A 24177-nucleotide genomic window follows, 5' to 3' on the forward strand; every position below is an offset into this window, starting at 1 on the left:
TGTACGAGCGATGGTATGTATTTTTAATAACTGTACAAATGTTGAAAATAATTTGGACTAGAGATGCATGTTAGGGGTTCAGGGCTGTTTTTTATGGTATAGTGATGGAAAATGTGTTAATTTGTATATATAATGGAATAAAGCTTGATTTTTCAGGCCTAAAAAAAAAAAAAAAAAAATCTAGAGTTCTTTGTCGCTTCTTCGGTGGATGAACTCGTTGGCAAGGAGAGGGCAGGTCCATCGGGATAGGTTGTTGGGGCCAGTCAGGCAGGTCGGGAGGAGTAAGCTGAAAAGTATCACAGTGGATAATTCCTACGGGAAGCGTAGAGTAGCTGAGCGTCCTTTTTTTCTTGCTGTTAAACTGAAGGGAAAACCCCACCGGTAGGGTATGCCCTGGTCTCTTAACAGATCGAGAAAGGGTCTCAAGGCGCAACGTTGCTGAAGGGCTCTATGAGCTCAGTCCATCATAATTATGGTATCCACTGGTCTGTCTAATATTGTGTTAATTAGTTGCTGCAGGTACCCTTGTACATCTTCCTCACCTTGCTGTTCTGGGATACCTCGAACCCTGATGTGTCTTCTATGTGGCGTCTCTGGTCTCTGATGGTTGAGGCCTGTGCTGACATCTGTTGTTGTAGAGTTGACAACACCGTTTTGGCTGTACAGGCAGTCCCCGGGTTACGTACAAGATAGGGTCTGGAGGTTTGTTCTTAAGTTGAATTTGTATGTAAGTCGAAACTGTATACTTTATAATTGTAGAGCCAGACAAAAAAAAAATTGGCCCTAGTGAAAATTGGAGTTTAAACATTTTTTGCTGTAATGGAACAAGGATTATCAATAAATTTTCATTACAGAAACTCTACAGCCGATTATTGCAGTCTGGGACTATAGTAAAGCATTCAGAAAGCTTCACCAGAGGTCAGAGGGGTCTGTCTGTAACTATGGGTTGTCTGTAAGTCGGGTGTCCTTAAGTAGGGGACCGCCTGTATTATGATCATCTTCTAACACATCAACTCTTTGCCTGGTGTGGGGATGCTGTGGGAGTGACCATTAAGTGAGGGTCCCTCCATTGCTCCTTAGAGATTGTTGGAGAATTCGTCAGACCCCGATAAGGGGACACAAGGTTTTCCTTCAATACTGCTGTGTATGTGATCTCCCCCTTAGGTGGTCCCCGGCTGACATCAGGGTAATCTAGTGGTTGTGCGACTGGAGATGGAGGGGGAGAGGGTGGGAGGTCTTGAGGTTCTGTGTCTAATGCGGGCAACAGTTCACAGATCTTTCAGACAGCAATGGCTGGCGTTGGAGGAGTTAATGAGGGGACTGGAGACTTATGCTGGCCTTGGTGGGTATTGCAGGCAGCACTTCTTTGTGGCATGGCTGCCTCAGACAACGTGGGAAACTTTCTTCCAGGTGAGCTAGGGCACACAGAGTGGAGATTCAACTTCCCACCAGTCTCTCTCTGAGTGTGAGTTTTATTTGACTGCTGCTGCTCATGAGTAGCCTGTGGCTGCGGTATCGCTGCATATGGCTGGCGCAGGCCGTGCGGCGGCTGGGGGGAGAGAGGAGGAGGGATCTCACTTCCCTGTGCTGTGTGTGCCGGCGCCATCTTAACCTTTTTTTTAAATTTATAATAGTTGTATTTTTGCACATAGAGGGCATTATTATAGTAGTTATATTCTTGAACATAGGGGGCAGTATTATAGTACTATATTCTTCTACATAAGATGCAGTACTGTATTATAATATATTTTACATAAATATTTACATGGGTACATTTTTGTTTATTGGAGAAGGTTTTGTAGTTGTTGAAGTTGTTTTTTTGTATATACACGCTAGTATTAAGTTGTGTTCTTTTAAAAAAAAAGAAGCTTTGTTCCTGTACAAGAGAGGCATAAGTCTCCTTTTCTGTGCTATACATGTTGATTAAGACCAACTATTTTTGTGGAGTTTGGTAACTCCACTGATATCACCTGGTACAGCCTATGTGTAAGGACTCCGCCCACAGAATAGGGCCACTTTTAGAGTTTTTTTCCCCTGTCACTTTAAATCCGCCCCTGCACCCTGCCAACCCACTTTTGTCATGGAAACCAAATGCTTCTGAATCCCATACACTACACACTGTGCACACACAGCCCAAGGGGTGCACAAAGACACTTTGCAACCCATACAATCACACTTTCACAACTGTCACTACTCGAGTGGGGACACTTACGAGACACCCATGCCAGGACTGCACATAAGTACCCAGATACACACTCTTCTAGGGTCTGTACAGTTTTTACAGTTCACCTGGACGCACATTGCCTATAGCAGTGATGGCGAACCTATGGCACTGGTGCCAGAGGTGGCACTTGGAGCCCTTTCTATGGGCACTCAGGCCTTTACCCCAGTACAGAGTTCAACAAAAAGGACCAAATCCATTAAATCTTCCTGCAGTCCTAGGCAACTTATGAGATGCTGCGCTCAGCACTATTTAACAGCGACACTTCATTGACTGTTTGGAACTGCTTGAAAAGTGAGAAGGTGTTAAAAGAAGTGCATTATCTATGGAGGCCATCCTGCTGGACCCACTATTCTTCCGAAAAAGAGAGACCCTGGACAGAAGCTACAATGATGGTCTGAATTTGCCCACCTTCTTTCAACTGTATTGGTGGCATCAGGTGGCCGATACAATTAAAGAAGTGGAAGAACAGGTAGCAATAAGTTACTTCTTAAAATGGCACATTGGCATATAAGGGTAAATAAGTGGGTTTTGGTTGTAGTTTGGGCACTCGGTCTCTAAAAGGTTCGCCATCACTGGCCTACAGCTACTGCTGGCACACAGACACTCACAAGTTAATACGGCTTAGCGGTAATGCACCTCTCCAGAATTATGGGAACATATAGAGCACAATGAAAAACTTATTAAATGACAATTTAATATGCAAAAAAGGTACAATGCTTAAAGGTTGCAATAATGGTAAAATAAACAGACATACATAAAAGCAAACAGTAAAATTAAAAAACTGACCCTGATTAAATGCTGACATGTTGCTTTTAAATAACCACCTAATCCTCCCACTTTGTCATGTGAGAGGGGTGTGGCTAATTATGTCATATGTTCTTCCATTGGTCTCCAGAGAAGAAGATATGCCCAGCACATTTCCCAGCATGAATTAACAAATACAGGCAGTCCCCGGGTTACGTACAAGATACGGTCCGGAGGTTTGTTCTTAAGTTGAATTTGTATGTAAGTCGAAAAAAAAAATTGGCCCCAGTGACAATTGGAGTTTAAACATTTTTTGATGTAATGGGACCAAGGATTATCAATAAAGCTTCATTATAGACACCTTACAGCTGATCATTGCAATCTGGGACTATAGTAAAGTATTCAGAGAGCTTCACCAGAGGTCAGAGGGGTCTGTCTGTAACTATAAATTGTCTGTAAGTCGGGTGTCCTTAGGTAGGGGACCGCCTGTACAACAATCTCAAACACCCATATGAAATATTGACATATTATTTTGCCATATTCTTAAGCAGCCATATTAAATGGCAAAACACCCATGCAAGTTGGAGTCATAAAGTCTGTAGATTAACATTTCTATTCATGGGACAGAGGAAAGTCTGTATCAATCACCATTTTCTATTCATGGGACAGGGGAATCACAGATTAAGGGTGTGGGGGCAAAGAGGGTGCATCATAACCCACAATTTATTACAAATCGCTTCTCTTGTCTGCAGACTGCAGTGCTCTCTGCCTGCTGCCCCTCTCCCTGCATTACAAGACCAGCTCAGACACAGGCACTTCCTGCTGGCAAGCAGCAGCTTGCAGAGACTTATTCTACAAACTATAGACAGATCTAAGGTCTTTATCATGGGGACGGGGAAGGAGGCATATAGAAAAGCTGACTTTGTGTATTATTGGATGAGTTAGCAGAACTGAGAGTATCATTTTATTTTATAGCCATCTCATGGATCTCATCATCTCTCATGTCTAATCTGTTTATATTTATATTTCTATGTGTCAGATACTAGTAGAATGTTCAGAAGCTAAATAGTGTAGATAAACCTGTACTGATCTAAGCTCATTATCAGCACACAGAATTTCATAGCATTATAGGGATCATGAAGTGACTGTTTAGAGTCCCCGCCCACTCTAAAATTTTCTAATGACCATTACTGAGTGATGGGAGCTAAAACAGGAATAAAAATGTGTAAAATTGTAAAGTAAGGGGTTTAAAATGATCTTTATTGTGTAAACATCAATATGGGAATAAAATTTGAGAGCTTTCTTTCATGAGCAAACCCCTTTAATGGTAAACATAGCTTAACAATGGTTGATTTCCTTTCTGGCCTGGTTTGTGATTTTTATATCTAACAAAGGTATGTTTACACCAATTTCCTAAGACTGGCTGCAGCTTTGTATTGTCTAAACTGCTTGCAGATTATTTAAAAAATCTATAAGCAAGTAATTTATAGACACAACTTCAAATGTTATATTTTATGGAATTATAGATTTTCAATTATTATTCAAGATTCCAATACACTTTCTGTATCTTTCCTCATGATTTTCTGGATCTCTGCTTGCTGTTGTTTTATAGGAAGTTTCTGTTTACTTCCTGTGGACATAAATCTGACCACGGTCACACAGCTGTACAGCTTGTTAGTATCATCGAGAATAAGCAGAGCGTTGGGTTATAACGAGCCGCACACCTGTGTGACCAAGGTGAGTTTTCCTTCTACCGGAAGTTTACTATGAATCTTCCTATATAATAACAGCAAGCAGAGATCTAGAAAACTGTGAGGAATTGATACAAGTATATTGGAAAATTTATATAAGTTTTCATTATTCAAACAATAACATTTATTTGCTGAAATGGGAATACCCCTTTTAATATCTGTAAGCCAAACCTGAAGTAAAGCCTACGCAAAGACAAAAGTATAGTAACCATCAGTACTACTTTCATGTTTTGAATCCAATCCTGGTTTTTGGCTAATACCTGGACTATATTTAGACTGATACAAGTGCTCTGCTTATTTTTTTTGTTTATTGAAACTATATACAACGTGTATATAGGCCTGTATATATGGGCAGTGGTAACACAATCATGAACTTGTAATCCATTCTAGGTATTTTTTTAAGGTAAAATTTCGCTGAAATATTTATTGAAATATGATTTAGCATTAGATTTTCTGCACATAATTTCCTGGAAACAGCCCTTCCTTCCCTTGCAGTCTTCCCTTCCACCAGCCAGAGGGATCTGAAAAGAAGTAGTAACAATTATTATTTAATTTACTTAGATAAGTACATGATAAAGTAATTTTCATGGCATAAAGATTCATGGTGCATCATGAAGTAGAATTTTCAAAAATAAAACAAAAATGGAAACATGTCAGAAAACCATGTTATAACAGTAGTAATTGTATCATATTGGTATTTTGTAAAAGAGAAGTCATAGTTTCACTTTTGGAATAATTAAAACTACTATCAGTGTTAGGCTAAGATTACATCAGTGCTGTGAGACAAACCACAAATGGACGGCACTCCGTGGATGTGTGGTGCTCCAGGCACGGCCAAAGCCTCAATCAAAATGTAGAAGAGATCCCGACACTCACAGACTTCATGCATTTAAATTTTTATTGTAAGAATAACTTACAGCATGTTATGCAGGGACACAAAAGGGAACGCGTTTTCGGCTCGTGGCACGAGCCTTCATCAACCATACCATGTAGTTAGAGAAAGAACATATAAATACAAAGTAACAACTCTAATCTTGCCCACTGACGTCACATCCTACCGGAATCCTGACTTCCTTGGTGTGACGTAGTGTCATAATATGACAGAACTAAAACAAAACAAATTATAACGTGACCCAAAAAATATCTGACACAATACAGCATAAAAATATATAAGCAAACCCAAGATACAAATCATGAGAGGCTACTCAGAGTGTTCTAATGTCCATCGTGGTGACACATTGTACCACCCCCATACTGGACAAACCTTTAAAATACGTGGCTATTACACTTGTAATTCATGTAACTTAATCTATTCAATCGTGTCCATGTGGATATTTATATATTGGGGAAACGATGCAACCTGTAAAATCACGCATAAATAAATATACATCGACTATCAGATGTAATAACAGATTATTGCCTGTTCCTTACCACTTCCATGAAAGAAAACATTCTATTTCTCAATTTAAGTTCCAGGTTGTAAACAGATCCAAGTGCCCAGAAGAGGAGGTAACATTAAAATCCTCCTCCGTCGTCGTGAGGCTTACTGGATACATGTCCTAGGGACTTTGGAACCTAGAGGGTTAAATTGTGATTATAATAAACAACAACACTATGGTTACCCTTGCTTGCAGATGGATAGGGGGAACGGCGCAAGGAGGATAGAGGTTTAAAGATCCAAAAACCTTATAAATACCTGCAGTATTTTCCCAGTTTCTTAAAAACTATTTTATTGGAAATACTCACAACTGCAGTTGTGCTGAGCGTGTTTTTATATATATAAGGCCTTTTTATCTTCTACTCTTGTGAGTATTTCCAATAAAATAGTTTTTAAGAAACTGGGAAAATACTGCACCATTGTTTTTGCCTTTTCTTCTTACCTCGAACGGCAACCAGGTGCAGAAGTTAGGAGAACGGAACGAAAAGTGGAGGAACAAGTTCCCTGGCGGGAGAAATTAGGAGTAACACAGAGGCTACGGGCTACCTCCAAAATCTCTAGGAGTGACGCCGTGCCGCAACATTGAACCTCATAAGAGGACTCCTATGCTCCATGCATAGAAAATTGAGGACATTGAGTATGAGTCAAGGACTGTCCCCGTGAGTACTGAAAGTCTAGACCGGAAAGGTACCACATTTCCTTTTTCTTTGAAGTGGGTGAACGTAGAAGCGGAGGATCAATTGATTTGTATTTTAACATAAGGTTTTTGGATCTTTTAACCTCTATCCTCCTTGCGCCGTTCCCCCTATCCATCTGCAAGCAAGGGTAACCATAGTGTTGTTGTTTATTATAATCACGATTTAACCCTCTAGGTTCCAAAGTCCCTAGGACATGTATCCAGTAAGCCTCACGATGAGGGAGGGGGATTTTAATGTTACCTCCTCTTCTGGGCACTTGGATCTGTTTACAACCTGGAACTTAAATTGAGAAATAGAATGTTTTCTTTCATGGAAGTGGTAAGGAACAGGCAATAATCTGTTATTACATCTGATAGTCAATGTATATTTATTTATGCGTGATTTTACAGGTTGCATCGTTTCCCCAATATATAAATATCCACATGGACACTTGATTGAATAGATTACGTTACATGAATTACAAGTGTAATAGCCACGTATTTTAAAGGTTTGTCCAGTATGGGAGTGGTACAATGTGTCACCACGATGGACATTAGAACACTCCGAGTAGCCTCTCATGATATGTATCTTGGGTTTGCTTATATATTTTTATGCTGTATTGTGTCAGATATTTTTTGGGTCATGTTATAATTTGTTTTGTTTTAGTTCTGTCATATTATTGCATACTGCATATTATTTAATTCTGTTTAATCTTTCCTTCTAGAAACGCAATCAAAACAAGAAAAATACCTGATGACACTACGTCACACCAAGGAAGTCAGGATTCCGGTAGGATGTGACGTCAGTGGGCAGGATTAGAGTTGTTACTTTGTATTTATATGTTCTTTCTCTAACTACATGGTATGGTTGATGAAGGCTCGTGCCACGAGCCGAAAACGCGTTCCCTTTTGTGTCCCTGCATAACATGCTGTAAGTTATTAGACAGTGTATACTGTTTTTTTTTTTTTTTTTTTTTTTAAAGACCACCTTCTAAAAAGAACACCTTTCAATTTTTTATTATTCAGACAATAGGGTACAAGTTTCATCTCTAATACAGAGTTTCTAAATTATGCATACAAAATCGCCATGTTGGCCAACATGGTACTATTGTACCTTAGACATACTTAATGAGTTATATCACTTCCGGTTCCAGCTGTGATTGTGGATGTGAAGTGTGTGTCTTTTCTGCTGATTGGCTTGTGCCATGTGTGGGAGGGACCAGGCGTGTAAATGTTTCCCCCGTGGATGGGACCCACACCCCCCCCCCCCCCCCGGTGTGCTAACCAGGGGTATCCAATCCATTCTGTGGCAGCCCCAGGGTCTGGCGAGTGCCCCGAGGCTGCCGACTCCTCTTTGCACTGGGTTCCGCATCCTGAGCAGCATGCTCAGTTACTTACATTGTATACTGCAATACACTGAATATGATCGGATGAACACTTGTTCAAGCCAAGAAGTGGAAAATGTAAAACATGAAAAAAAAAAAGGAAAAACATTTTACAATAATTAAATAAAAGTCCCCTAATCAGCCCAATTACTTAAAAAAAACAAATAAAGTATATAAAACACAAAAAGCACACAAAAAAGTACATATTTGGTATCACCGCATCCATATGAATCTGTACAATAAATCTAAAAGAATATTGAACCCGCTCAGTGAACGAAGTAAAAAGAAAACCAAGAAAATCTTCCCGTACTGTACAATTTTTAATCAAATACCCTCACAAAAAAAGTTATGTGCCCTTAAAGGATACTGAAAAGAACAATTCTTTTTGCAAAAAATAAGCCCTCAGCTAACCTGTCAAAAGAAAAGTACAAAAGTTATGCCGCTAAAAAGTTGTTGATAGTAAAATCAATGCGATTTTCTCCAATATTAGTTTTGCTCATTAAAATTAAGCAAAGATTATAAATTATAGATTAAGCAAACTATATAAATGAAGTATCACCGTAATCATATTGAACCAGAGAATAAAGAAAAAATATTATTTTTATGTTCTGGCAAGTGGGAAAAAAATGCTAAAAATCCAAAATAAAAATGGATAATTTTTGTTTGTATCCCTCTTGAAATAGTTAATAAAATCTCATGAATAAGCTCTAGACCCCCAAAATGAATTATCTATTGTAAAGGTTCAGCTCACTGGTGAGAGCCAAGACAGTTCACAGAGACACAGAGTCAGACTTGAAGTTCCAAACTGGTTCGACTTCCAGTCTTTATTATCAGTTGTGGTTACAGGCCCAACATGTACAGGCTTATAACAAACAGTAACAAAATACAAACACAAAAGACCTGCCCGTGCGGGGACTAGCTAACACAGTAGCTTTTCCCTCTCTAACTAATAATACAAAAAACAATGCAGTCTATACCTTCAGGCTTGCTTTTCTCACAGCATCACCTTTAGTTCTGATCAGAGAGACCCCTCCCATGGTGCAGCTAGGGCAGCGATGGCGAACCTATGGCACGCGTGCCACAGACTGCACGCGAAGCCGTTTCTGTTGGCACGCGTACCGTCGCAGGTAAGCCTCTCCCAGCTGGCCGTAAAAATTTGTCTATGCGAGCGGTGGAATTCCGCGCCGCTCCATAGACAGAACAGCAGAGTTTTCGCGCATGCGCGGTAACTTGGGAAGTGCTGAAAGTTTCAGTCGCTCCCATAGAAACCGCGCAGGGAGAGTTGACTGAATTGCCCCTCCCATAGAACCCGGGGCGCACCTGTGCACATGCTGCCTCCCGGAGCACCTGTGCACCCGCCCGCCTGTGCCGCCGCCATGGCTGACACCCCATGCATGCCGGCTGGCAAATCCTCTTTCCCGACAGCCGGCACATCCTTTTACCCACCGGCCGCCACATCCCCCGGAGCACCTGTCTGCTACGCTCTGCTCCCTCCCGGTCCGCTCCGCTCTGCTCCCTCCCGGTCCGCTTCGCTCTGCTCTGTCCTGGTCCGCTCTGCTCTGTCCCAGTCCGTTCCGCACTGCTCTGCTCTGCTCCCTCTGTCCCGTTCCGCTCCGTAGCTCCCCTCTCCTCCGCTCCGTAGCCCCCCCTCTCCTCCGCTCCATAGCCCCCCCCTCCTCCGCTCCAGGTGGGAGTGGAGAATGCATACAGCGTAACCTGCATGCATTCCTGGAGAACCTTCCTGTAGAATAAAAGAAAATAAAGTAAGTTTATCTGTGTATATGTATGTAATGAGTATATGTATGTGTATATGTATGTAATGTGTATATGTATGTGATGTGTATATGTATGTGTATATGTATGTAATGTGCATATGTGGGTGTATATGTATGTGATGTCTGTATGCATTTTATACTACATGGCGACAAGCTGTATGCATTTTATACTACATGGCGACAAGCTGTATGCATTTTATATTACATGGGGGCACGCTGTATGCATTTTATACTACATGGTGACACGCTATATGCATTTTATACTACATGGTGACAAGCTGTATGCATTTTATACTACATGGCGGTCCGCTGTATGCATTTTATACTACATGGTGGCATTCTGTATGCATTTTATACTACATGGCGGTACGCTGTATGCATTCTATACTACATGGCGGTACATTATATGCATTTTGCATTGCTTTATTTTCACACCAAACCAATATGATGGATCTGGTCCTGACACTACCTGATATATTACGTATATGGGGGGGGGGTGTCTCTCTATGGCTCTCCTCAGGCAGCAGACAGGCTTGGTACAACCCTGCATAGAAAAACTTATGACAGATTCCATTTTAATTGTTCAAAAGCACAGAAAATGCAAACCTTTGAGCTCTGTTGATAGTGTTTTTATTGTTATACTAAAGATTGTAATGTTTGAGCTATGTTTTCTCAATTAAAACCTTGTTATTCTAGTTAAATTTTTGTGTTGGCACTTCGCTTCAAGTCAGAAGAGTTTGGGTTGCATCTTGGGCACTCGGCCTCTAAAAGGTTCGCCATCACTGAGCTAGGGTATATCATCAATGGCCATCCCTTTACCAAGCATAGCTGAAAAACCTTGCTGGAATATAGATGCCATTGATGACCTTTCCAGCCACTGCCTTACACTATACATTGTATCTCACCTCACAAATAATAAGCCCTGTTCACATTACCAAAAAAATGTAAAATTTTAAAACCAGGACATTGTGACAATACAAATCTGCTCTGAATGTCGCTGCTTTGATCCTATGCCCGGCCGTGCGCCCATACAGCAGTTACCACCACATATGGGATGTCGATACACTCGGGAGAAATTGTGCATCAAACTTTGCAGACAATTTCATCATTTTAGTCATTATGAAGGTGTAAATCAATGTATTTTCAGTTTTAACACTTGTGAAAAACTTAAAGGGTTAATAGACTCAATAGAAGTTGTTTTACATATGTTGAGGTGTGTAGTTTATATAAAGGGGCAATTTATGGGGTTTTACTATTATTTAGGCTTTTCGAATTCACTTGAAGGCTGAATTGTCCCTCAAATGTGAGTTTTTGCGAATTTTCAAATTTTAATGAAAAAAATGAATCTAAAGTTCTAAGCTTCATAACATCCTAGAAAAAGGAGAGGACGGATGAAATATAATTCTACCATAAAGCAGACATTATGGAAATGTTACTTATCTAACTTTTTGGGGTAGTTTTACTACCTGCCTGGAATGTAGAACATTTCACTTTTCATTTTTTTCCGAAATTTTGCCAAATTTTCATTTTTTTCCCTGAATGAAATGCAAAACTTATCACTTAAATTTTACCATCAAGTACAATGTGTCTAGAGAAAACACTCTCAAAATCATCTGGATATGTTAAAGCAGTGATGGCGAACCTTTTAGAGGCCGAGTGCCCAAGATGCAACCCAAACCCTTCTGACTTGAAGCGAAGTGCCAACACAAAAATTTAACTAGAATAACAAGGTTTTAATTGAGAAAACATAGCTCAAACGTTACAATCTTTAGTATTACAATAAAAACACTATCAACAGAGCTCAAAGGTTTGCATTTTCTGTGCTTTTGAACAATTAAAATGGAATCTGTCATAAGTTTTTCTATGCAGGGGTGTACCAAGCCTGTCTGCTGCCTGAGGCGAGCCATAGAGAGACGCCCCCCCCCCCATATACGTAATATATCAGGTAGTGTCAGGACCAGATCCATCATATTGGTTTGGTGTGAAAATAAAGCAATGCAAAATGCATATAATGTACCGCCATGTAGTATAAAATGCATACAGCGTACCGCCATGTAGTATAAAATGCATACAGAATGCCACCATGTAGTATAAAATGCATACAGCTTGTCGCCATGTAGTATAAAATGCATACAGCGTGTCGCCATGTAGTATAAAATGCATACAGTTTGTCGCCATGTAGTATAAAATGCATACAGCTTGTCGCCATGTAGTATAAAATGCATACAGACATCACATACATATACACCCACATATGCACATTACATACATATACACATACATATACATATACACATCACATACATATACACATTACATACATATACACATACATATACTCATTACATACATATACACATACATATACTCATTACATACATATACACAGATAAACTTACTTTATTTTCTTTTATTCTACAGGAAGGTTCTCCAGGAATGCATCCAGGTTACGCTGTATGCATTCTCCACTCCCACCTGGAGCGGAGGAGAGGGGGGCTACGGAGCGGAGGAGAGGGGGGCTACGGAGCGGAACGGGACAGAGGGAGCAGAGCAGTGCGGAACGGACCGGGACAGAGCGGACCGGGAGGGAGCAGAGCGGAGCAGACAGGTGCTCCGAGGGATGTGGCGGCCGGTGGGTAAAAGGATGTGACGGCTGTCGGGAGAGAGGATTTGCCAGCCGGCATGCATGGGGTGTCAGCCATGGCGGCGGCACAGACGGGCGGGCGCACAGGTGCTCCGGGAGGCAGCATGTACGGCAGGCACAGGTGCTCCCCGGGTTCTATGGGAGGGGCAATTCAGTCAACGCTCCCTGCGCGGTTTCTATGGGAGCGACTGAAACTTTCAGCACTTCCCAAGTTACTGCGCATGCGCGAAAACTCTGCAGTTCTGTCTATGGAGCGGCGTGTAGTTCCACCGCTCGCATAGACAAATTTTTACGGGCAGCGGGCAGAGGCTAACCGGCGACGGTACGCGTGCCGTCTGTGGCACGCGTGCCATCGGTTCGCCATCGCTGTGTTAAAGCGTTCCAAAGTTATAACCACATCGTATTTGAAAAATCAAGTCTGGTCATTGACCTGAAAACAAGCGTCGGTGAGAAGGGGTTAAAGCAACAAATAATTAAATTCTATTTATGATGCAAACTTATGCCATAGTCCATGTCCCAAATTCTATTTTTTTAAAAATCTCTATGCGAATGTTGTGGAAGCTCTGTCCTGAGCTTTCATTCCAAAATATGCATATTTTAATTAAAACCCTTTTAGCTTGATTATTCCTGTAAATGCATGCCAGAACCTGATAAAGGTTATGATTACGTTCATCGGTCATGGAGCCTGCCCTTCAACTAGATAGCAAGGTGCAGCATGCAAACCGGGCTGTGCTGTAATGAGCACACTGTGTCTCACCGCATCAGGTGGCTATGTTGCAAAATATGGAGCGGGTACTGTTTATGTTTGGGATGTAGCAGCATGCATCGGCCCCTTTTCTTCACCCAATTGGGAGCTTCACAAGGTTGTTGGTGAAGCACACAATCACTTGCATGAGGCCTAATTGCATTGTTTTAACTGTTGTTTACATGCAAGTAGCTCTGCAGACATCTAGAAGCTTTTTATCCCCTGCAATGCATATAAGAGTGTGTCTGGTTGGTGGACAAATTGCATTTCAAAATGCAATGTTATTGCATAATTGGTGAGTGCAGCCTCAAAGATTTGTCAACTGGTCAAAAGGTTCACTATCCAAAAGTAGACTCTGAAAGCCTTTAATAGGGCAGCTTTGCGTGCCTTCTTGTGGCAAGGCCCATTGAGGGTGATTCATTAAATGTGTCACACCTTAGCACAGTGCAGAGTTAAATTAATTTCAGGTGCTGGATGATACATTTGCTGTAGTGTAAGACTACTTAGTTGTATTCTGCACCATATAATAAATTGGCTAGTTTATGCCTAAAAATTGTCTCAAAATATTGGTGCATTTACAAATGACTCTGAGGGACTTCAGGCTCAATAAACATCTATGGAGCCTGGAGCCCCTCAGGCTCATTTGCATAATATTTAAAGCCTTTTTATGTAAAACAAGGGCATTAGAAGGTAAAAGAAGAGCAGATCCTGCCTGGGGGCGCACACCAGCATGTCAGTGTTTGGTTTACAATCCTTGATCCTGGTGGTAGATATCCTTTAAAGCCTAAATAAATGTGGCACAAGGCATTTTAATCTGTTTTTGGTGCAAAATTATAGCTCTGATGGCTTGAATATTTGTGCCTGAAACATAATTTCCTGACAAGATGTATTGCTAAAACATCACTTTTATATAACTGTATATAACTTTATAAGTATATAAGTGTGCTAAAAAACGGGTGCTTTAAAAACAGTGCTAGATACACCTTATAGAGTGCCCAAAGTCAAAGAAGGTTTAGTTTAAGTCATATACATTTGGATAGTGTTCAACTAGGTCTTGCACCATCTCTGAACATCAATAACAATTTGGGGATATATATTAGAATATATTTGGGGATTATCACTGCCAAATAATCCAAAGGCCAGCCCTTAAGACACGTATGCTAAAGTGTGTGTCCCATTCCATACTAGGTTGTTACTAATGAGTGTATCAACCTTTGTACCAGAATTATTTCTAAACTACCAGTCTATGTGACTAGCGTAGCTCTTAGAAGATAACACTATACGAGATATGATAACAGACTGAAGGTTCTGTCTATATTATGTAACAAATGGCCCTCTACCCATATAGGCAGCACAATTGAAAACACCCACACTGAGTAATTTCCCTTGTATAGTACGGTAGGGCAGAATAAACGTCTAGTTGTTCAACCGTATAGTCAACACAGGGACAATGCACTCGAGACAACTAACTGGGCTGAATATTATTTGTTGCAATCTGCACTAATAAACCTGCAAGGAGACTACTGGATATAATTCTGTTATTGGATACAGAGAAAGCCTTTGACAGGGTGCACTGGGGATTCCTCCACATGTCTTTAGAACGATTTGGATTTGATGGTCCTTGCCTAAAGGCAATAATGTCAATGTACAGTGAACCAATGGCCAGAGTATCAAGTGGAGGATTCCATTCATCAACCTTCTACTTAACGAATGGTACGAGACGAGAAAGGTTGTCCTTTGTCCCCATTGATTTTCAATCTGTATATAGAATCTCTTGCACAGGCAATTCAATTAGACAAGGGTATTAAATGGATCAGGAAAAAAGCTGGAGGGTTTGTTATTGGGTTATACGCGGATGATTATTGTTATTACATGTCATGAGCCTCTATTATCCTTGTCTAAACTGAGGGAAATTAAAAATACCGTATATACTCGTGTATAAGCCGAGTTTTTCAGCACAAAAAATGTGCTGAAAAACGTCCCCTCGGCTTATACACGAGTCTATTACCCCCAAAAAATTACCCACTTAAAAAAATAAAATTAAATACTGACCCTCCGATGTCAGCGCGGCTTCCCTGATGTCGGCGCGACTTACCGATGTCCCCGATGTCAGCACGTCCTGTCTTCTTTCTTCTCCGCGGCTTCTTTCTTCTATCATCGATGCGGCCATGTTTTCTTCATGGCCGCGCATATTATGACGACAGCAGCGGCCGCGTCATAGTATGCGCCTGCTAGAAGAAAACATGGGCGCGGGAAGAGTGAAGAGGAGCCGCGGAGAAGAAAGAAGACGGGACGCGCTGACATCGGGGGGTGAGTATTTAAGTTTATTTTTTTTAAGGGCCATGGGGGCAGGCTGTATACTACTAGGGGCAGGCTGTATACTACTAGGGGCAGGCGGTATACTACTAGGGGCAGGCTGTATACTACTAGGGGCTGCTGTATACTACATGGGGGCTGCTGTATACCACATGGGGGCTGCTGTATACTTCAGGGGGGCTGCTGTATACTACTGGGGGCTGCTGTATACTACAGGGGGGCTGCTGTATACTACTGGGGGCTGCTGTATACTTCTAGGGGCTGCTGTATACTACTAGGGGCTGCTGTATACTACTAGGGGCTGCTGTATACTACTAGGGGCTTGCTGTATACTACAGGGGGGCTGCTGTATACTACAGGGGGGCTGCTGTATACTACTAGGGGCTGCTGTATACTACATGGGGGCTGCTGTATACTACTAGGGGCTTGCTGTATACTACAGGGGGGCTGCTGTATACTACTGGGGGCTGCTGTATACTACTAGGGGCTGGCAGGCTGTATACTACTGGGGGCTGGCAGGCTGTATACTACTGGGGGGGTTTGACCAATGCATTTCCCACCCTCGGCTTATACTGGAGTCAGTAGTTTTTCCCAGTTTTTGGTGGTAAAATTAGGGGTCTCGGCTTATACTCGGGTCAGCTTATACTCGAGTATATACGGTAACTATTCGGAAGTGTCCCTATATAAATTAAATGAAAATAAAATATTTTATTACGACTCCAAACAACAAAAGGCATTACTACAGGACAAATATGTATTTAAATGGCCTGATAAGGGCATAGATTATCTAGGTATACTAATTTAGAAGACATTAGACAGAGTGTTAAAGTTTAATATGGAAAAACTTGTAATGAACATAAAAGAAGAAATAGAAAAGTATACAAAATTGGCCTTATCTTAGTTAACTAGAATAAATATAATTTAAATGTATATTATGCCCAGTATACTATATATGGTGAGATGTATTCCCCTTTGATATCCACAGGAGTTTATTAGAAACTTACAAAAAGTGATCTTAAAATTCATATGGGCCAACAAAAACAAGGATTAATAGAACAACAATGTGCTTTCCTATAGAGAAAGGCGGCATGGTTGTCCCAAATATCCTGCTACACCATAAGGCAACAATTATCTAACCTATTAAGGGTATATGGTTAACTGGGAGGAGGAGTTAATTAGTTCTCATTAATTAGTTCTCATTAATTAGTTGGCAGAGGGCAATACATACATCTTATAAGTTATATTACTCCACAAACCATGTTGAAACACTGCGTAAACTACAACAAAGAAACTATTTATAACCAGCGTAATTAGCTAAATTTATTGTAGAATAAACCAGATTTCTGTTGGCGCTGCAAACAGAAAGATGCAAATTTAATTTAATATCTGGTGGTTTTATCCTGTAATCACATTATTCTGGAAAGAAGTGCGAAATCGGATTAAAACAATTTGGAGTGTTGAGTAGGAGCCCTTCTCAATCTGAATGCAGACTACATACCCTTTGCATTCAAATGGACAGTACTGACATTGCTTGCGCGTGCTAGAAAAACAATAGCATCCTACTGGAAGACTGTGACAAGGCCAGAAATTAATGAGGTAATTTAAAATTTTAGACAAACTTACCAATATGAAAAAATCTTAAATTTAAGTGGCACCCTTAAAACGCAAAATTACCAGAATAAATGGGAACAGTGGCGGCAGTAAACGAACCCAAAATAATGTTTTATTGTAGTATTTCTACTCTTTTAGACTTTTATATCCCACATTTTTTTTCTTCTCTTTCTTCCTTTCTTTCTCTTGTTTTTTGTTTTGACTTAGTAGCCCCCTTTTCAAGGGACATATACACACGGATAAGACGTATTTATGTTTGAATTTTGGAATACATACATTCTGGATTTATAGTTGTACTGTACTGATTTATCCATGTACTGTATATAACATTTATATGTAATGTATATGAATTTAAATGTTTGTTAACCAATGTAAAATTTCTAATACAAATATCTTGAAGATAAACCTGTTTAAAATAACTTGAGCCACAATTATGGGGCATTTTAAACAGTCTTTAGACATTTGCGTGTAAGGGTTCACTGAAAGTGGCATGGCTTTAAATTGCACTGTACTTCTAAAATGTGTGGTGACGGCTTAGGGCAGTTTCACGCTGACCATGATTAGCCAGTGATCACGGAATGTGAAGATTGCCAGAGTCCCTGGCTGACCACAATGCCAGGGACAGAGCATTATATTGATATATTGGGGCACATTTACTTACCCGGCCCATTCGCGATGCAGCGGCGCGTTCTCTGCACAGGATTCGGGTCCGGCTGGGATTTAAGATGGTAGTTCCTCCGCCGTCCACCAGGTGGCGCTGCAGCGCCGAAAATAATCTTAACGCCCCGGAATGCACCATCCCATAGAAGGTGAAGGTGAGCGCTCCCCAAGCGACACTTTTTCGGTTTTTAAATGCGGCGGTTTTTCCGAATACGTCGGGTTTTCGTTCGGCCACGCCCCCCGATTTCTGTCGCGCGCATGCCGGCCCCGATGCGCCACAATCCGATCGCGTGCGCCAAAAACCCGGGGCAATTCATGTACAAGGGGCGCAAATCGGAAATATTCGGGTAACACGTCGGGAAAACGCGAATCGGGCCCTTAGTAAATGACCCCCATTGTGGTTAAACAAAATGCATCAGGACAGAAACTGTACAGTGTGAATTCTTACTAAACCATTCTTTTCTATGGCTTTTTTCACATGTGTGTTTTTTTCATTAGATCCTTTGTCTGTTAAAACATTTTTAGGGCCATTGCATTTTCATTTCCATTTACAGATCATAGAAGGCAACAGAAGTCTATGGAGGACATGTATTTTTATTTCTGCTAGTTTTTTTTTTCTTTCGTATTTTGTGCTTTTTGGGACTTTTCAATGCAACTTTTGCTGTCCTTTTTCAAGTACGCCTTGGTCTGCACCTTGGCAGTGTGCCTTTTGTATCTTCATTTTCCAGATATTCGTTGTGATTTTTCACTTATATCACTTTTTTCTTTTGCTTATTTTTGTGACTTTTTAGACACAGGGAAAGGTGCAGAATTTTTTGTATGGGTTTCACCCTGTTTTAACATGTAAATTGGAATTATTTCACATGCTTTAAATGTGAAATATGTGAAAATGCTTTAAAATTTTGCACATAAACCTGTTGGGCATTGAAAGTTTGAAATTTTTTTTAAATTTATAATTTTTTTTGGCATTGACACTTTAATCGAAATTTATTGGTTACTTCTAAGGGTGCGGTCACACATGGCATTTACACTTGAATTTTCAAACTTATCACAACAGCTGAGAAGAGCAGATTTGCCTTATTACATTGTTGTAATGTGGCGTTTACATACATTAACAATGTTAATACAGAAGTTTGTTAACTCAGTTAATGTAACGTCAAGCATGACCGTGGCAGGTAAGGGGTTTTGCTTCCTCCCAGGTTCATGTTAACTGCTTTTGGCTCCAGAATATGGTGTGGGTCAAGTGCAAGGAAAAAAGGGAAGTCCTTGTTCTGACCACAATTCGTGGGGACTCTAGCACCCTCACCCCTGTACGGGGTAACCACCGCAGCTGCCCCCAAGCCAGACAGCATCCTGGCTTACAGTAAATACATGGGTGGGTTTGATCCTTCAGATCAGGTGCTGAAGCCGTACAGCACCCTATGGAAAACGATGTGCAGGTCATGCCGTATCATTTCTCCATTTTTAAGAGGTGGTGATTCGGTAACTAATATTTGAACAAGAAGGACAGGGCCCTAGTACCTCTGGAGTAGATGTTCCTACGTGTTTTGCCAGGACAGCATTTTCACAGTGAATTCCGCTGCTTCTAAAGGAAGGATACAGAAAAGAGTCTGCTCCAAAAGGGGCATTAGGAAGGACACTATATACTACTACGAGACCTGTGAGAACTCCAGAGTGACAAAATTTTAGATGGTCCCTTGGTATATTCCACCACCTTATACTCAACAAATTTATGTTGAACCTTTGTTGTGAATTCATTTCGGTAAAAGGAATTATTGTAACAACTGTTAGGTAAAAATGCTCCTTATACCCCTTGATTATTTCATCATTGAAGGATGTAATTAGAGTCACATAATGGGCACCACATAATGGGCGTCACATAATGGGCACCACATAACTGCAATTTCCATCTTGGGCATCCATTGCACTTCATATTTGGAAACCACCTGTATGTTCAAAATTCTCATTACACTATACCACATATTTATATTGCTAAATTCTCCAAGGGATGTGCGTTAAAAAAAAATAGGGTCACGTTTCGTGTTTTCCTCTGTTTTATACCACTAGGGCTCTCCAAATGCATCTTGACACATGTGAAGGATTTCTGTAAAATTTGGTTTCCTTAAAGGCCAACATTGCTCTCACGCCCTATTGTGCACCCATACAACATTTTATATCCACAAGAGTGGTTCTTCTACACTCAGGAGAAACCGTTTTGCATATTTTTGGGGGTTATTTAATCTTTTATCCCTTGTGGCTTACCACTAAAAATTAATGATAAAAATTACCTTTATAAAAAAAATTTCACCTTTTTCATTTTTCCCAAGATGTGTGCATTCAAAAATTAGGGTCACTTTTTAGGTTCTCCTCTGTTTTATACAACTAGGGCTCTCCAAATGCATGTCAAGGATTTCCATCAAATTTGGCTTCTAAAAGGCAAACATCACTCTTTCCCTCTACTGTGTGCTCATACAACACTTTATATGCACAGGTGGGGTACTTCTACACTTGGGAGAAATAGTTTTACACATTTTGGGGGTTATTACATTTTTTATCCCTTGTGGCTATAAAAAATTAGATGTAATTGTGACTTTTGGGAAAATTTTCTTTTGTGGGGCCTAATTGAATCAAACACCTTTACGGGAAAATACACCTATTGCACCTTGCTTAATTCTCCAAGGGGTGTACTTTCTTAAATGGTGTCACTTGTTGGGGTTCTCCTATGTTTTGGTACCACTAGATCTCTCCAAATGCATCTTGACACATGCAAATAATTTCTGTCAAATTTGGCTTCTAAAAGGCCAACATCCCCCTTTCCCTTCTGAGCCTTATTGTTTACCCATACAACATTTTATTTGCACATGTGAGGCAATTCTAGGCACAGGAGAAATAGTTGCACACATTTGGGGGGGTTGTTTTATCTTTAAACCCTTGTGGCTTACAAAAGTTAGGGATAAAAGTGACTTTTTGGGGAAAATTTTAATCTCTTTCCTTTTAGGGGCCTAATTGAATCAAACACCTGTAGGGACAAATACACATATTACACCTTGCTAAATTCTAGGGGTGTACTTTACATTAATGGTGTCAGTTGTTGGGATTCTCATCTGTTTTGTACGACTAGGGATCTACAAATGCATCCTGACATATGTAAAATATTTCTGTCAAATTTGGCTTCTAAAAGGTAAACATCCCATTTTCCCTTCTGAGCCCTATTGTGTACTTATACATTTTTTATGCACATGTGGGGCAATTTTACACGCAGGAGAAATAATTTTACACGTTTCTGGGGGTTGTTTCACCTTTTATCCCTTGTGACTTACAAAAATTAGTTGTATAAGTGACTTTTTTGGGGGAGATTTTAATCTATTTCCGTTTTGGGACCTAAACAAATCAAACAAATGGGACACATATTACACCTTACTAAATTCTCCAAGGAGTGTACTTTCCAAAATGGTGTCTCTTGTTGGGGCTCTCCTCTGTTTTGGTACCACTAAATCATAAAACAATAAATAATAAAAAGTGGAAAAAAAGGGAAAAAAAACACAATGTGTTAGGTATCACCGTGTCCCAAAATGTCCAATGTAGAAAAATGTGCTCAAATATCTTAATCGCCACTTTTTTGCTGTTTCTCAACACATAAAAAACATAGTAAAAAGTGATCTAAAGGTCGCACAGTCCCCAATATGGTAGCAATAAAAACGTCAGCTCATCCCGGAAAAGATGACACCTTAGCTAACTCCGTTCTCCTGAGTATGAAAAAGTTATTGGAGTCAGAATATGGTAAAGGTAATAATTTTTTGGGGTACATAAGTTTTAAATTTTTGGTAAAATCTATTAACATGTAATAAAACCTATATATAAATGTGGCGTCCCTGTGATCGGACCGAAACAAAGAATATTTTAGAAGGCATTTGGAATGTACAGTGAAAGACATAAATAAAGAGCCCACAAGAAAACTGCGCAAATGCAGATTTTTGTCAGCAGACATTGAGTTGGGGCAGACATCCGCTGCTTCGTGCAGTAGGCAGGAAAGTAGACATGTGGAGAGTGGCACGGGAGGTTATGTTGCACTTGCAAGTAGTCAGGCTGTGCATACTAAGACTGTTGAGGAGAATAGCAGTGAAAGGGAAACACAAATCGATGATGATTTAGTCGATCGCACTTGGGAGCCAGGTGAAGCAAGGGCTTCATCATCATCGTCGGGAGAAGAGGGTGTCAGCTTGCGCGTCAGGCAGCAAGTCGCTACTGAGGCTGTGAGTCAACAGGGTGGCAGCAGTGCAAGGACGGGAGCCAAATGGCCGCAGGGTACAAAACCCATTTCGCAGGTCCAAGTGAACAGTGGCACAGGGGCTCAGCGAGGTAGCGGCATTAGTAGTCACTCAGTGCAGAGTGTTGGAGGTAAAATCACCAACTCGGCGGTGTGACAGTTTTTTTTTCAGACGCTAGAGGAGCCGAGCGTGTGTATATGTAGAATCTGCGGGCAGAAAGTGAAGCGTGGCCAGGGAGCTAATGTTGGCACCACGGCCCTGCGTCAACACATGCAGCATCACTATCCAATGGCCTGGGAGAAACATGGCTCAGATGTGGTGATCCATCCTGCCGCAGCAGCAGTGCCTAGTGCAGTGGTGGCGAACCTATGGCACGGGTGCCAGTGGTGGCACTTGGAGCCCTTTCTGCGGGCACTCAGGCCATTGTCCAAGGACAGAGTTCACCAAACACTGAATCTTCAAATTAAGAGTTGCTGCTGTCAGCGCTATTTTAAAGTGATACTTTATTGGCTATTTGGAACTGCGGGGAAAGTAAGATGGTGTTAACAGAACTTCATTATCTTTTGAGGTCATATTGCTGGACCCACCATTTCTTCCTATACAGAGAGACCCTGGAAAGAAGCTACAATGATAGTTTGAATTTGCCTTCCTTCTGTCAACTATATTGGTGGCCTCAGACCGCCGATACAATTGAAAGATGTGGAAGAACAGGTAGCAGTAAGTTATAAAATTCCATGTTGGCACTTCACGGTAAATAAGTGGATTTTGGATGTAGTTTAGGCACTCTGTCTGTAAAAGGTTCGCCATCACTGGCCTAGTGGCACTTATGCCATTTCAGCTAGTCAAGGCTCCAGCACCTTTGCCAAAGGGAGCTGTTTGTCTTTGACATCTCCCGGTCCAGATGCTCCTGCTTCTCGCAAAGCATGGCGCCAGCAGTCGTTGAACAAGGTGATTACAAAGAGACAACTGTATGCGTCCAGCAATCCTAAGGTGCAGAAGCTGACCGTGCTCTTGTCCAAGTTGTTGGTACTGCAGTCACTCCCTCTCCAAGACATGGAAACTAATGGCTTGTGCCGAACCGAGGTGGAGAGTTCCAAGCCGAAATTTATTTTCCAAAAACACAGTACCAGCCCTTAACAAACATGTAGAACAGAAGGTGGGCCAGTCCTTGAGCTTATCAGTTTTTTCTGAAGAGTGGAGCTGTAACTAGGGTCAGGGCCAGTACATGCCCACAGGGTGAATATGCTTCTGGCCCCAGCCACACCAACAACTTGAACAGGAGAGGCCGCTTTCTCCTCCACGTTGTCAAACTGCTGCTCCTCCTCCTCCTTTTCCACCAGCACCTCAGCCTCCACAAGTCTAAGCTTCTCCATCATACCACAGGTGCAGGGCACAGCGGTGTCACGCAGTTCTACACCTGGTTTGCCTAGGCGAACAAAGTCACACAGAGGAGGAACTGCGCTGCGTCATGCAAGAAGAAATCAATGTGTGGCTTGCTCTGTGAGAATTGCAAATCAGAACCAAGGTGAAAGACAATGGGAGGAACATGGTGTCTGCGCTGCACCGAGGAATGGTCCATGTGCCCTGCACGGCGCACTTGTTCAATCTGGTTGTCAAAAGGTTCCTGAAGTCTTCCACCCATCTGCAAGATATTCTAAAAATGGCAAGGAAACTGTGCATGCACTTCATCCATTCTAACAAAGCCAAGTACAACCTCCACGGGTTGCAGCTGCAGAACGGCCTCCCCGAACATAGGCTGATATGCGATGTTTCCACCTGTTGGAATTCCAGCCTCCATATGTTAGACCGCCTGTATGAAAAGAGAAAAGCCATTAATGATTTTTTGATGATGCAAGCAGACAGGAGTACTCCCCTGTGTAACTTTGATGTCAGCCACTGGTTGTTTATTTGTGACACCTGCCGGTTGCTCATGCCCTTTG

General features: G+C 41.2%; 1 protein-coding gene across 2 annotated transcripts in view; it reads right to left on the reverse strand.

The window, feature by feature from the left end:
* Positions 1 to 2901: 2901 nt before the first annotated feature.
* The window catches only part of LOC140066978 (unconventional myosin-If-like), a 255331-nt gene continuing 234055 nt past the window's right edge, over positions 2902 to 24177 (reverse strand). For both annotated transcript variants that reach the window (XM_072113886.1, XM_072113887.1), the window contains one exon: positions 2902 to 5240. In XM_072113886.1, the coding sequence (XP_071969987.1) occupies positions 5164 to 5240 (77 nt within the window). In that variant the 3' untranslated portion in view covers positions 2902 to 5163. The remainder of the gene's footprint in view (positions 5241 to 24177) is intronic.

Source organism: Engystomops pustulosus, chromosome 1 (assembly GCF_040894005.1).
Source record: "Engystomops pustulosus chromosome 1, aEngPut4.maternal, whole genome shotgun sequence".
In the NCBI taxonomy this organism is placed as follows: domain Eukaryota; kingdom Metazoa; phylum Chordata; class Amphibia; order Anura; family Leptodactylidae; genus Engystomops; species Engystomops pustulosus.